Source organism: Littorina saxatilis, linkage group LG9 (genome assembly GCF_037325665.1).
Source record: "Littorina saxatilis isolate snail1 linkage group LG9, US_GU_Lsax_2.0, whole genome shotgun sequence".
NCBI lineage: Eukaryota > Metazoa > Mollusca > Gastropoda > Littorinimorpha > Littorinidae > Littorina > Littorina saxatilis.
In genome coordinates this window covers 56,562,283-56,575,937 of record NC_090253.1, presented here as the reverse complement: position 1 = coordinate 56,575,937, position 13,655 = coordinate 56,562,283, and the positions used below count along the sequence as shown (strand labels likewise).

At 43.8% G+C, this 13,655-nt stretch overlaps 1 protein-coding gene and 1 long non-coding RNA gene across 3 annotated transcripts; one reads left to right on the top strand and one right to left on the bottom strand.

Annotated features, from left to right (window-relative positions):
- Positions 1-103: 103 nt before the first annotated feature.
- LOC138977281 (E3 ubiquitin-protein ligase TRIM33-like) lies at positions 104-3,950 on the bottom strand. Its single transcript, XM_070350184.1, has 3 exons — positions 2,838-3,950; positions 1,902-2,045; positions 104-283 (listed from the first exon to the last, which is right to left on the bottom strand). The coding sequence occupies exons 1-3, from the start codon at positions 3,948-3,950 to the stop codon at positions 104-106; spliced, it is 1,437 nt and encodes a 478-aa protein (XP_070206285.1).
- A 4,752-nt stretch (positions 3,951-8,702) lies between these two features.
- On the top strand, positions 8,703-9,331 carry LOC138976543 (uncharacterized). 2 transcript variants are annotated; one of them, XR_011459060.1, is made up of 2 exons: positions 8,703-8,885; positions 9,091-9,331. It is a non-coding gene; the product is annotated as an uncharacterized lncRNA (long non-coding RNA). The 2 variants fall into 2 exon arrangements; XR_011459059.1 differs by having other exon boundaries at positions 8,703-8,935.
- The last annotated feature ends 4,324 nt before the right edge of the window (positions 9,332-13,655 follow it).

Below are 13,655 nucleotides of genomic sequence, written 5' to 3'. Positions count from 1 at the left end.
ACACACTCACTCACTCACACACATACACACACACACACACACACACACACACACACACACCCGAATCCGTAAGTACACGCTTTTCACTGTCCCCATCCTTTGATTACGATCTTGTCAGACTTACCGTCTGTCCGCCATTCACGTCCACAGAATCGGTACAGATGACTACGGCAGATGGCCATCTGTAAGCGTGAGATGGCAGTGTCAGAGCTTCTGGAGGAGTGGTTGTTGCTCCAGTCCACATCATATAACCAGTTGTAGCGTCTTTTCTGTCCACGATGACCTAGAAATAATGCATAAAATCGTCACATACAGGGACATGCGGCTTTCGCATAGACAAACCAACACAGAGAACCACAGGCACACATGCACACCCCCACACACTGGTACACTCTCACACATACACACACAAACGCACACGCATAAAAAAAACAAAAACACACACACACAAGCACACACGCACGCACGCACGCACGCACGCACACACACACACACACACACACACACACACACATGTACGCTCACACATATTAGGGAAATGTTTTTGTTAAAGTATTTTCGTAACTGACATGAGTGTCAACATGCTAAATTAATTAATGTAGAAAACAAATGCCTTTAAGCACATAGCGAGGTAACGCTGTTGATTGTTTATTTGTGTTCAAATGAAAGGATGCCCTCATGCTTGGCGAAACAAGAAAGAAACAAATCGACTGACAATTGTCTCTGGTTCTGTGCTTTATCACGGCACAGCGCTCAAGAGAGTCGTTCTTTTAAAAGTTGTTGTTGGTCACCTTTGTTTTGTAAAACGTTATGTACTCGTACAATCACAAATACTGTGCAAAGTGCAGATATGTGTCAGAAAGTTGATTTTTGCAGCTTTAATGTCCATCTATACTTGTATTTTTCCGTTGTACATAGTTTAACATGTACAATCACTTCAACTAGACCGTAAACTATTTGCACCCAAAGTAGTTAATGGGCGTCTTCCACTCTGATCCCTGCCCCCTCCCCCCCTCTCCCACACACACAATCAATTTAAAACTATTCATACAGTATACAAAAACAACAATAACCTGTTCTTTAGAATTCTCAGTATTCTCTGAATTGCCATTTGAAGTAAGAAGCAAAATTCTTCATAAGTGTTGCACAGTCTGTGACGACAGGATGTTCAATTGAGTGACATTTGCTCCCATGGGGTCGCCTTCACGCGGCGGGAGCGTTTAAACAGAGCTACCCCACCCCTTTACTTCTCTTCTTTTGTCTTATTTCTGCCTTACCAGTCCTTTCACCTATATTTCCTTCCAAGAAAACTCTCCCTACTATTCCCTGCAGTTTTCCAATTCTTTTCTTGTTGTCTTATTTCTACCTGACTGGATCCATCACCTTTATTTCACTTACCAAAAGTCTTCTTTTCCACATCCTTATTTCTCTGCACCCCGCATGTCGTAAGAGGCGACTAACGGATTCTGTTTCTCCTTTTACCCTTGTTGGGTGGTTCTTGTATAGGATATGATCAGTGTTTGTAGGGATTTTGGTCAAGCAGTGTGTGGAAAATGTTTGGTCCTTTGTGCTGGAAACTTGCATTCTCCCAGTAGGGTCATGTATTGTACTACGTTGCAGGCCCCTGGAGCGATTTTTTGATTGGTGCTTTTGTGAACAGGAGACACTTGACAAGTGGCTCTATCCCATCTCCCCCCTTTCCCCTATCCCATCTCCCCCCTTTCCCTCGTCGCGATATAACCTTCCTGGTTGAAAACGACGTTAAACACCAAATAAAGTAAAGAAAGTAAAGAGTGACATTTGCGGGTAACAGGCAATGTGAAAGAGCTATATTTCTTGAAGGGATTACAGCTCTAAACACACTGATAGCGTCACAGTGAACACTGAGCTCAATGACTAACCTCGTACAACATGTTCGTCATCATAGGCTGAGAGGCGACAACGATACCACCACCGTCGTCAGACCCTCTTCTCTCTGCCGTCTGCTTGTCGTTGCTCAGCACGATGTTCTTACCGTGGTTGTCATGGAAACAAAATGCTGTCACCTGCAAAGAGGCAGTTTATTTCCACTTACACGTACATTAGTCCGGTCTGTCTAGACATGAAAAATGCATATTGTTTACAATCAGTGACACAGATATTTTAACATTGTAAACGTTCATTTGATCGGCCTGATAAGTACCCGTTTTCAAAATTAAAACCAAGTGTTCTTGTTGCCCAGCCACCGTGTACCATCATACCTCATCTCGGCATTGTCTGCTTTCTCTCCCTGTGCCACGTGCATGAAGATTTGAACAACTGTCAAGAGGATGTGTAAACAAGGCTGCAAACAGTCGCCCGCTAGGCTTTGTTGTACGATCTCACTACTTTTTGCTTTGTTTTAAGAGAGAATGTTTCACTACAGTTCCACTGAAGTGTCCCTTTACCCTCATGGTTATTTTTATCCAAAATGATTTTGTGTATGCAAGAAAGAGTAACTCGACATCTCCCTATGCAGTTATCAAATAAGAAACCTAAACCGTCTTATTTCAGGAGTGAAACAAATTTGTTTGGCAATTGGTAATTACTTTTCCTAAATCGGCAATGCAAATTTATCAGTTCCTATTCAACAATTTAGCGTTAAATGTTTTGGCATAGTTACAAAATCCAGCGTAGGCCAACAACCTTTCAAATCACAAACCTGATTTCTGTGTCCAAAAATACGTACATGTAAATGCATAAAGTAAACAGGGCCCCTGGAGATACCGGTTTCATTTCAGGACTTGACATCAGATATTTCCCCACAGAAATTATTGCTCGATCATTAAGATAATCAGAACGAGGAAAAAAATACTTACAGGTCCAAAATCCAAATCAGCAGACATGACTTTGGTCTGACCTAGTACTGACAGCTCTTTCTCAATGCGGGTCACGGCCTCTGCGTCAATCACGACGGTCACCTTGGATACGACCTTGGCGCCTGAGGGTAAGGTGGCGCTGCAGTCGAGGTTTCCAACACGTGTCTGCATCACGGGCGTCATGGTGCTGACAGTGTCGCGATTCTTGGCCTCCTGCACGCGCTGTACCACGTGTTTGTGTGACGTCAGCTTCCCGCGTCGTTGTAGCATACACGTCTTGGTCTCCGTCACCGCCTCCTTGACGTCAGAGCACGCGCTGTGGGCCAGCTCGTTCAGGCGATGACGACAGTCCTGGACCGACTTCTCCAGGCGCGCACACACGGCTTCGATCTCAGCAACGGCCTTCTTGGTCTGCTTCTCCGTCTCCGCCAGGTGGGTGTCCAGCTGTTGGATGGCTTTGTCCAGCCTGGCCTCCCCTTCGGTCAACGTGACCGCCAGCTCCGCCAGCACGGCACGCGCGTCCTTGACCTTCTCCTGCATGTCCTTGACCTCCGGGCAGCTGCGGTGGCGGGACGTGGCGCACAGTTGGCAGATGCTCTCACCGTGTGTCGGGCAGAACAGCTCCGTGGTCTTGTCCGTGTGGACGGCGCAGGCGGCGTGCTGGCTTCCCGCCACTCTGTCCACCGTCAGGGAGGTCAGGTCCTCCACCGTGTGGTTCCTGGCCACTTTCTGCTTCACGTGCATCTTCCGGCATGACTCGCAGAACAGGTCCCCGCACGTCAGACACAAACACGTGGCCGTGGCCTCGCCGCAAATACAGTTGTTCGACTGTTTGAGCAGACGGTGAGCCCCCACCAGGTCCGCCATGGCCAGGTCTGTGGGAAAACCGTCCGCGACGTCCTGCCAGCTCTTCTGGCCTCGCTCTTCGGTGTCCACGATGGCACAGCGGCACAGCGGACACAGCGCCTGGTCTTGAGACTGCAGCCAGGACAGAAGACAGTGGTGACACAGCAGGTGTCCGCAGGGCAGCAGCTTGGGCTGCACGTACTGCTCGTGACACACGCTGCAGTCCATGTCATCGGGTTCTGGCACCGGCGGGGCAGCTGTCGCCATGGTATATGTGTTTTCTGAAATTACCAAAAAGCTCTGAGAAAATCAGGTCTTTAAAAAGAGGGAGTTTGAAAATTGAAGTAAACTTGGAGACGTTTTAAAACAGAAGTCTAAAGAAGCAGGGTCGTAAAAAAGAACAAGAGGGTGTGGGGGGGGGGGGGGGGGGGGGGGTTGAGCTTTAAAAAAAAAACTGTTATGCTGAAGGTTATTGTCTACTCTGTGTATTACTATTATACAGTTTTTGCTCTCAAGGTTAGTTTCACTCGTATTAATATACTGACAGCATGATGTTATCGCATAGAACATGTTAGTTAAAACATGCTTAGAATGATCCGTGAGGCTAATATCACGACCTCGCGCCCCCTAATTGGCGTAGAGGCGCTTCCCCCGGGTGGTGGATGGGGGAGCCTTCTCTACTAATTTCTGAGAGAAGGTCGCATCACTCTCGATGCCGTGAACCTAATTAGGATCTTTTTCTTGTTTCTTCTCTATTTCTGCCTCCCCAAAGTCCTTTTATTTTCCTTTTCTCACCCATAAAATTCTTCACTTATTACCCTTGTTAAGTAGTTCTTGTATAGAATATAGTCAATATTTGTAAAGATTTTAGTCAAGCAGTATGTAAGAAATGTTTAGTCCTTTGTACTGGAAACTTGCATTCTCCCAGTAAGGTCATATATTGTACTACGTTGCAAGCCCCTGGAGCAATTTTTTGATTAGTGCTTTTGTGAACAAGAAACACTTAACAAGTGGCTCTATCCCATCTCCCCCCTTTCCCCTATCCCATCTCCCCCCTTTCCCTCGTCGCGATATAACCTTCGCGGTTGAAAACGACGTTAAACACCAAATAAAGAAAGAAAGAAAGCTAATATCACGAACAAGTCGTATTGTTGCACCACAGGAGCTTGTATCAAAGCGCTGGTCGACCACAGTCTCTCACTCCTTTACCCACACTGTGATATTTCTCCGTTTAACTTTAAATTAAATAATTATTGGAAACTATGTAGATTCGACTTTGTACGCGAAAGGAGCGATAATCGATTTTTCGACAGGCTTTGCCCTGCGACGTTTACCGTGCTGTTGAACCAGATCATAGCCAAACATAGCGAAGACGTCAAATGTATTTCTATGCTAGTTAGAATATACTGTAATACTTCAGTAAGGGTAAAGAAGAGTAGAATACCGTGATCGTCCAGTGTTCAAATACAAGCTCATGCGTGCTGCAAAAGTCATGCACTGCCTTCTATTTGTTTATTTCGTATCATTCATGTCTACCGTATCTATAAACCACTGTTGAACAAATACAAGACACCGGTTACGCCGCCTTCCCACAAAGAGACACTCTTTCTCATGTTAAATTTAGAACGAAGCACTGAACTGAACAAAGTTGTTGTCACATTCACGCTGGTCGCTGTGACCCAAATCGAGACATTGCTGCATATTTTATTTGCTCTACAAAATGGGGTCAGCTCGTTGTGAGTGGAGTGCGTGAATAAGAATGATGAACACTGCGCTGCTCAATCGACAATGTTATTGCGAAAAGAGTACTAGCCTTACGTTGTAGCACTTTTCCCTGTTTTTGGCCATGGCCAGCATTACATTGTCTACAGAGCTACACTCGGCTTTACTGTACTAGAGATCGGATGTGAAGTGAAGTGAAGTGAAGTGAAATGAGGTGAAGTGAAGTATCACATAGGCAGAATGCAGCAGACAGACACAGACACACACATACAGAGACACACACTTACACACACACAGACACACACTTACACACACACACATACACACACACACACACACACACACGCACACACAAACACACACAAAGAGAGAGAGAGAGAGAGAGAGAGAGAGAGAGAGAGAGAGAGAGATAGAGAGAGAGAGCGAGAGAGAGAGCGAGAGAGAGTGGTCTAGTGGTCTAGAGAGAACAGAAACTTGCGAACCGAAAGTAAGGTAAACCCGGAAATTCCTTGGGCGTTAAATCAATTGGGACATATACCTCGCAACTTGTTTCAGCCTCAGAGCGCAGTGAAAGAAACGAGCAGTCGACAGCGGAGTTGATAAATCTATGGTAGTGATCCAGAAGCAATAATTGGGAAGAATGATTCACACTAAAAAGCACAAATGATGTGACAAACTGTCCACACTGGTTCTAACTTCGCACAGCGGCAGCCATTGCACTGAAGAGTGTGACGTAATATATGCGGTGGTCACGTGATGTGTGTCAAAGTTTATCTTTCCGGTACAGTGCGGACGAACCTTTGGGTACACTGTGACCCGATTAGCACATTAGTGTTGAAGTCAGTGCTGAAACTACGAGCTGCGTATCAAGTTTCAACACGATTCAATCACTGGGTCAGTTGACAGCCAAACCCATAGTCACATAATAACAAATGTAAACCATACACGGAGATCCGATAGACAGCCAGACAGCCAGCCACACACACACACACACATAAATATGCGGGTGCGATTGCACAAACTCTCTCTCACACGCATACACACACACGCATACACACATACACACACACACACACACACACACACACACTCATACACACATACACACACACACACACTGACGAACGGTCTCTCTGGCCACAAGCACTCTTTCCGTTCAATGATTCAGATCACTGTAAATAGCACAGGTAGACAGGGAAAAGGATGAGGGATAATGTAGAGAGTGTGTGTCAGCTGATTTCATCGGGAATTGTTTCAGATCTTGAAAAACCTCGACTACGAAGATCATAATCAATAATTTAAAGCAGTCGTAGACGTTGTAGCTTTTTGGTTGTGAATTTGTTATGGCCATATTGATGTGCTTTGTCATAAGAGTATCTTTGATAAATTCAGATGATCACATTTCTTACAATAGACGATTCATGACTGTTGTCGGATTTTCCCGTTCCAACGCAATCACCAAAAACTGCACCATACTTTCACGACCTGGATTTAAAAATAGATTAAATCAATCAATGCTTGATGGCTCCCTATATGTTTTTCGTGCTGTTAAGAACGAGTTGGACGTGTCATCACATACACGGCCTGAAATGCAAACTGCCTTAAACTACATAACGTATGAACAACTATAGTCTTAAGTGCTCATTGTTCCCAGTGCCACTGGTCGGTTTGGAATTATGATTAGTGAAATATACTGACATTTAAACATAAAGACTACGAGTTGTATGGTTTTTCTGCCCCGCCTGCTGGATTTACTGTGACTGCAACTACAATGTTGTGAGAAGCCAAATACGGTTTCAATGGTCGCTAGTTATCATTCAATGATGGGGTTAACCATGCGATTTGGCAATAACTCCTAGCACTTTTTGATAAAAATGTGGCAGTATTTGCCTCCTTGTCATTCAGTCACAATGAAATGTTTACAACTGATTCAATCATTATTCTGTAAACAGACGATAGATTGTGAAACTCATCAGTGCCTTGCTGTCCCATACATTGTGTATCAAACTTGAAAACTTGATGATGAAAAGCGACAACTGTGTGTGTGTGTGTGTGTGTGTGTGTGTGTGTGTGTGTGTGTGTGTGTGTGTCTCAGTGTATGTGTGTGTGTGTATATTCAAGAGAGAGAGAGAGCGAGCGAAAGAAAGAAAGACAAAGAGAGAGAAAGAAAGAAAGACAGAGAGAGAGAGAAAGAAAGAAAGAGAGCGGAAAAAGAGACAGAGAGAGAGAGACACAGAGAGAGAAAGAAAGAATGAAAGAAAGAAAGAAAGAAAGAGAGAGAGAGAGAGATAGAGAGAAAGAGAGAGAGAGGGATATAGAGAGAGAAAAAGATAGAGAGAGAGAGGGGGAGAGAGAGAGAGAGAGAGGGAGAGAGAGAGAGAGAGAGAGAGAGAGAGAGAGAGAGAGAGAGAGAGAGAGAGAGAGAGAGAGAGAGAGAGATCAAATCAAATCAAATCAAATTTTATTTTTTCGAGAGTTGTGGCATAAGCAATACAACGAGCTTTTTTTCAACCAGCCCTCGCCCAGAGAGGGGACTAATCTAATCACATATTTACACGAATATTAACGTAGAAAAAGAAAAGAGAGGGAGAGAGAGAGAGCGAGAGAGAGAGAGAGAGAGAGAGAGAGAGAGAGAGAGAGAGAGAGAGAGAGAGAGAGAGAGAGAGAGAGAGAGAGAGAGAGAGAGAGAGAGAGAGAAAAGACAAAACTCGAGCAGACAAGTCAAAATCTGTATCAACGAAGTTTAATTATAAGCAAGTTTACAGGCTGCTGTACGTCCAGCCCTCACCGGTCAGAGGGTCAAGAAAAAAGACCGTGAGTTGAAAACACAATCCTTCCCGTGAAAACAGTCTGCTCGCAATCTCACACCGGTGCAGGTGTTTACATGGCGTGAAAACAGTCTGCTTGCTATCTCACATCGGTCCAGGTGTTTACATGGCGTGAAAACAGTCTGCTTGCTATCTCACATCGGTCCAGGTGTTTACATGGCGTGAAAACAGTCTGCTTGCTATCTCAAACCGGTCCAGGTGTTTACATGGCGTGAAAACAGTCTGCTTGCTATCTCACACCGGTCCAGGTGTTTACATGGCGTGAAAACAGTCTGCTTGCTATCTCACACCGGTCCAGGTGTTTACATGGCGTGAAAACAGTCTGCTTGCTATCTCACACCGGTCCAGGTGTTTACATGGCGTGAAAACAGTCTGCTCGCTATCTCACACCGGTCCAGGTGTTTACATGGCGTGTAAACAGTCTGCTTGCTATCTCACACCGGTCCAGGTGTTTACATGGCGTGTAAACAGTCTGCTTGCTATCTCACACCGGTCCAGGTGTTTACATGGCGTGAAAACAGTCTGCTCGCTATCTCACACCGGTCCAGGTGTTTACATGGCGTGAAAACAGTCTGCTTGCTATCTCACACCGGTCCAGGTGTTTACATGGCGTGAAAACAGTCTGCTTGCTATCTCAGTCACATCGGTCCAGGTGTTTACATGGCGTGAAAACAGTCTGCTTGCTATCTTACATCGGTCCAGGTGTTTACATGGCGTAAAAACCGTCGTGCTTGGTATCTCACACCTGTCAGGGTTTACATGGCGTGAAAACAGTCCTGCTTGCTATCTCAAACATGTCAAAGTGTTTACATGGCGTGAAAACACTCCTGCTTGCTATCTCAGTCACATCGGTCCAGGTGTTTACATGGCGTGAAAACAGTCTGCTTGCTATCTCACATCGGTCCACACGGGGCTAGACCATACCTTCCACTTGGGCACATACGAACAATCAACGTCTTGACTTTTTTCTATGCAGAGTTAGAATTTGGGGATGAGTTAATGTTGGAGATGGACACTGGTGTCAGCTAAAACAATAAGACATAAACAAAACAAACACTGGTGTCAGCTAAAACAATAAGACATAAACAAAACAAACACTGGTGTCAGCTAAAACAATAAGACATAAACATAACAAACACTGGTGTCAGCTAAAACAATAAGACATAAACATAACAAACACTGGTGTCAGCTAAAACAATAAGACATAAACAAAACAAACACTAGTGTCAGCTAAAACAATAAGACATAAACAAAACAAACACTGGTGTCAGCTAAAACAATAAGACATTTAAACAAAACAAAAACACACAAAAACACACACATATACAAAACAAGCAAATCCCAGTTGGCACAGAACACCCCAAGCTGGTGAGTTTTGGAACATGTCCAGATGCAGAATTGTTCTTATTACTTGTCAAAAACCTGGCTAGATCTTAGAGGAGGAGCAGAACCCTTTACATGGGAAGGCCTGTGCATTTAAAGTTAACTAAAGCAATCATTGTGTTTATGTTAGGCTTAAGCTATGTAAAAATGTACAAGAAAAGAGAAAACGTTTCTAAGAAACTGTAACCTCCATGTGGGTATAACTCTTTGTGTTTGCAATACACATTTGTAGTTTTACAATTTAAACCACACTCTGGCTTAAATTCACAGAAGAATTAATGTGGAATCTATGTACACATCTCCAATTTCATAAACATTCGTAGTTCAAACAATGTACCGAGTTTCAATAAATGCGCAAAAACTTTCACTAAAAAAAGTCATCTGTGAAAACTGTGAGAGGAACACTCATTTGTGCAAAAGTATTACACCAACATCTTTGTTTTTTGATGTGCCTAACATGAAACTTTTTCGGCACAAAGAAAATCATAGGCATGAAGATAACGAATGACATTCTGCTGTAAAAACAACAACAACAATCACATCAACAAAAAGTTAATGAATGGTGAACGCTAGAAATAAGTCAATGTCCACGAAGCAGTCTCTTTGTTTGGTCTGGTGCCTTCAGGGTATGCGTCGAACAGGCAAAGCAGTAATCTGAAACAAAGGCAATGAAAAGATCACGACGTAATTAGTCAAGTGCAAGTTTATGAGAACAACGAAGGCGAAATATTTAGCAATGTTTACACTCAGCTCGAGTTCATTCAAACTTTTTGTTTTTCAACAAGACAATGTGTGCATGGTTATACTGCCTTGAAAGGAAGTCGTAGTAGTATTAGACTGTGTGAACAGTTACGTTCTTGTTGCAGGAAAACAATTCGTTGCAAAGTCCGGGAGGATGAACCCGTTGCTAAGAAATCTGTGAGCATTTATGAAGGAAATTGTAGGTCTTTCGATCACTTTTCCTCAGAATATCACGTTTCATGTTTGATGTAAAAGTAACAATTATGCCATACCTAAACCTGGAGTGTCATTGCCACAGTTAGAATGAAAGAAGGGCTGAATGGAAGAAGGATATTTCATTTTGAAACTGTCTAATTTGTTAGAATGTCGGGGATGATACAAATGGTGCTTAGGCATGTGTGAGCATTGATGACATATATTTCGAGCTTTTCGAAGACTTTTCCTCAGAGTTTTAATTTTTCTGTTTGGGTTATAGAAACAATGCCATCAAGTATTCTGAAACAATATGGCCACTACTATAATGATGGAGTGCTGAGCGCCAGCACTTCAGCACCAGCAGTTCAGCGCCATACACTTCAGCGCGAGGATACTTCAGCGCCGTACACTTCAGCGTTGGGACTTTTCAGCACCGTACCTTTGAGCGTGGCGAAATTTTAGCGCCGTACATTGTAGCGCTGTACATTATAGCGCTAGAGGAAGACAGAGAGAGAGAGAGAGAGAGAGAGAGAGAGAGAGAGAGAGAGAGTGTGTGTGTGTGTGTGTGTGTGTGTGTTTGTGTGTGTGTGTGTGTGTGTGTGTGTAAAAGTGTCTGCGAAACTGAAAAACTGAGTGACTAATAGGCTTGATTGAGTTTATCCCACAAAAATCTATTCTTTACCTTTATTTCTCAATAAAGCGTATGAATTAAAATGTCCATTCAAATCACTAAAATCAGTAAAATGTCATTAAATGAATTAGATTGCAATGTGCCCATAATGAATAGCTGGAGGTGCCAGTTCAAGATCACACCGCGTCTCCTGACGTACTGAATAGCTTGTCTCTGAAGACGTCAACACTAGAACATGAAAGCAAAGGCGAGTCCTTCCATTGTTTCAAGCAGCCCCCGACCTCCGTCATTGTATTGTCTAACGATCGTCTTTATCCGTTTCTGTAAGTCTTTGTACTTGCGCCTTTTGGGCGCTGGAGCCTGGCCTCCCAGTAGACGTGTGACGTCCGCCTGGACTAGTGCCTGTTCTTTCTTGAGGGCCTCTATCAGCCTCCAAAGATTGGCCGGGGTAGCACGCCCCGACCACGTTCTGAAAGGCGTGATGCCACCCTTCACAGCTGTTGTTGGACTTGGCAGCATCAGTGAGGACGTGGTCGTGCACGTTCCACATGTCAATGGAGAACGTCGGCGGATGACAAGGACCACGACAGCGAGGTCTGCCAATATACGTGTCCTCAAAATAGTCGAAGATTGGTTGCCCGCGTGCATCATACACCGGAGATGCAGGATCGAACACAGTTTCGAATGCCTGTTCAACGTGCAAGGGAGGAAGGTATGCCAATATTTTTATCCCCTTCCCCGACATTCCCCCCACCACGGCGCTAAGATGTACGGCGCTGAAGTCTCCCGGCGCTAAAGTGTACGGCGCTGACATCCCCCCGTGCTGAAATGTACGGCGCTAAAAAATACGGTGCTGAAAAGACGCCGCGCTGAAATGGTGGCGCTGAAAGGTATGGCGCTGTAGTGCTGGCGCTAAAGTGACGTGTTACCATGAAAAGAGTGTCTAATTATTCATTCGACAAACCCACCTGTCTGTAAGGACCAAACACGTCAAAGAATGTAAAGCAGGGGTCGGGCAGGCTAGGGGCGGCTTCACCCTGGTCGTCACCGTTGATGTAGAGATGAAGAGATCGCTTCTTGTCAAGCATCACTCCCACCCGGCTTTTCTCGGGTAAGTCGACCAGCTTCTGTCCAACGTTGGTTTTAACCTGGAAAGAGCCAAACCAATATATGTTACTGCATCCTTATGGGATATTCGAGGTGTCTTAAAGCTTTTTTGTGATAACGTTTTATGTTTTTTTTGGGACCAATTCTTCCTGATAAAACCAAAGGCAGTCGTGCAGAATGTGGTTTTGTTCTCCAGTCCATTTGCACGTTGAGAAAGTCTATATTTCTTTTTCTGCTTTTGAACCAGGCAACTCTTTAGGGACGACTTGAGCCCGAGAGACGCCACACAAAGGATGTGGCAGGTTTCACAGTATTGTGTTCAGCAATTTACTATTTACACACTCAAATTCTACAAAATAAATGTTGGCACACAATTCAAAGGACATGTTTTTCCATCAAAGTGAGTTTGTTACAACTAAAAACAGTAATTTTTTTTATAGTCCTGGTCCTTATTTATATCTAAAAACCAGGCGCAAAGCGGCATACCCTGAAAACGCAAAAAAAGCAATACGGTCATCCTATGCATGCATATAGCTCATTTAGCCAAAACCGTTTAAGATAGAAAGACATTTATTGAACAAAAAATATGCAACACATCATCCTTAACAAGTGTTGTTCTTGTATGTATATCAAAATATTGATCCTCAAATGAATGGTTTGAACAAATACGACTTCCGGCAGACCTAGACCGTTTTGAAGGAAAAAACCGTCTTTTTTTTCAAACCATTCCATGGCCATCAATATTTTCATATACATGTAAGAACAAAACGTGTTAAGACTAGTGTTGTGCATCTAGTTTGTTCAATAAATGTCTTTCTATCTTCAATGGTTTTGGCTAGATGAGGTAACAAGAGAAGGATATGGGCATTGGAATTATGTCAACATTTCGAGCATTGCAGGGTGCTCCTGATTAACAAACCGAGCAAAACTGTGAAAATTATTGAAGAGAAGACATGTCTGAACAGTTTATAAAGAGACAAGTTTGCAATCATTCGTAAACACCATTATTGTATGGAGGAGTAACTGTTCCCCTACCCTCTAAGAAGGTATTTCTGTCCGTCAACCACGTGAGCGATCGCCACAAATCGAGGCATCACTCGCATTTCAGTTTGGACACACCGGCTGATTGCAAATGCACAGTACGTGTTTCGACACTGAAACGTGACGATTGAGCGTCAAAATAGTTTCTTAAAACAGTCGAAAATGGAGTTAAATGTGACTTCAACACTCAGTGGCGATCGCTAGAGTAGCGATTGTTACTAGACGGACACTAGAAAACCTCAGAAAATGTAATTACTTTGCGATTTTTTTAACTGAAAAACTGTTGCGGTCTTTTTCTGTCGAGCGCGAGCGTCAACGTAAAAC

Bases quoted from the DNA above. Each gene is read 5' to 3' on its own strand.
- LOC138977281 (XM_070350184.1), bottom strand. From the start codon at position 3,950: ATGGCGACAGCTGCCCCGCCGGTGCCAGAACCCGATGACATGGACTGC. The intron at 2,046-2,837 runs GTAAGTATTTTT...GCCTCTTTGCAG, and splicing joins CTGATTTGGATTTTGGACCT to GTGACAGCATTTTGTTTCCA. The intron at 284-1,901 runs GTTAGTCATTGA...CATTATTTCTAG, and splicing joins TGACGAACATGTTGTACGAG to GTCATCGTGGACAGAAAAGA.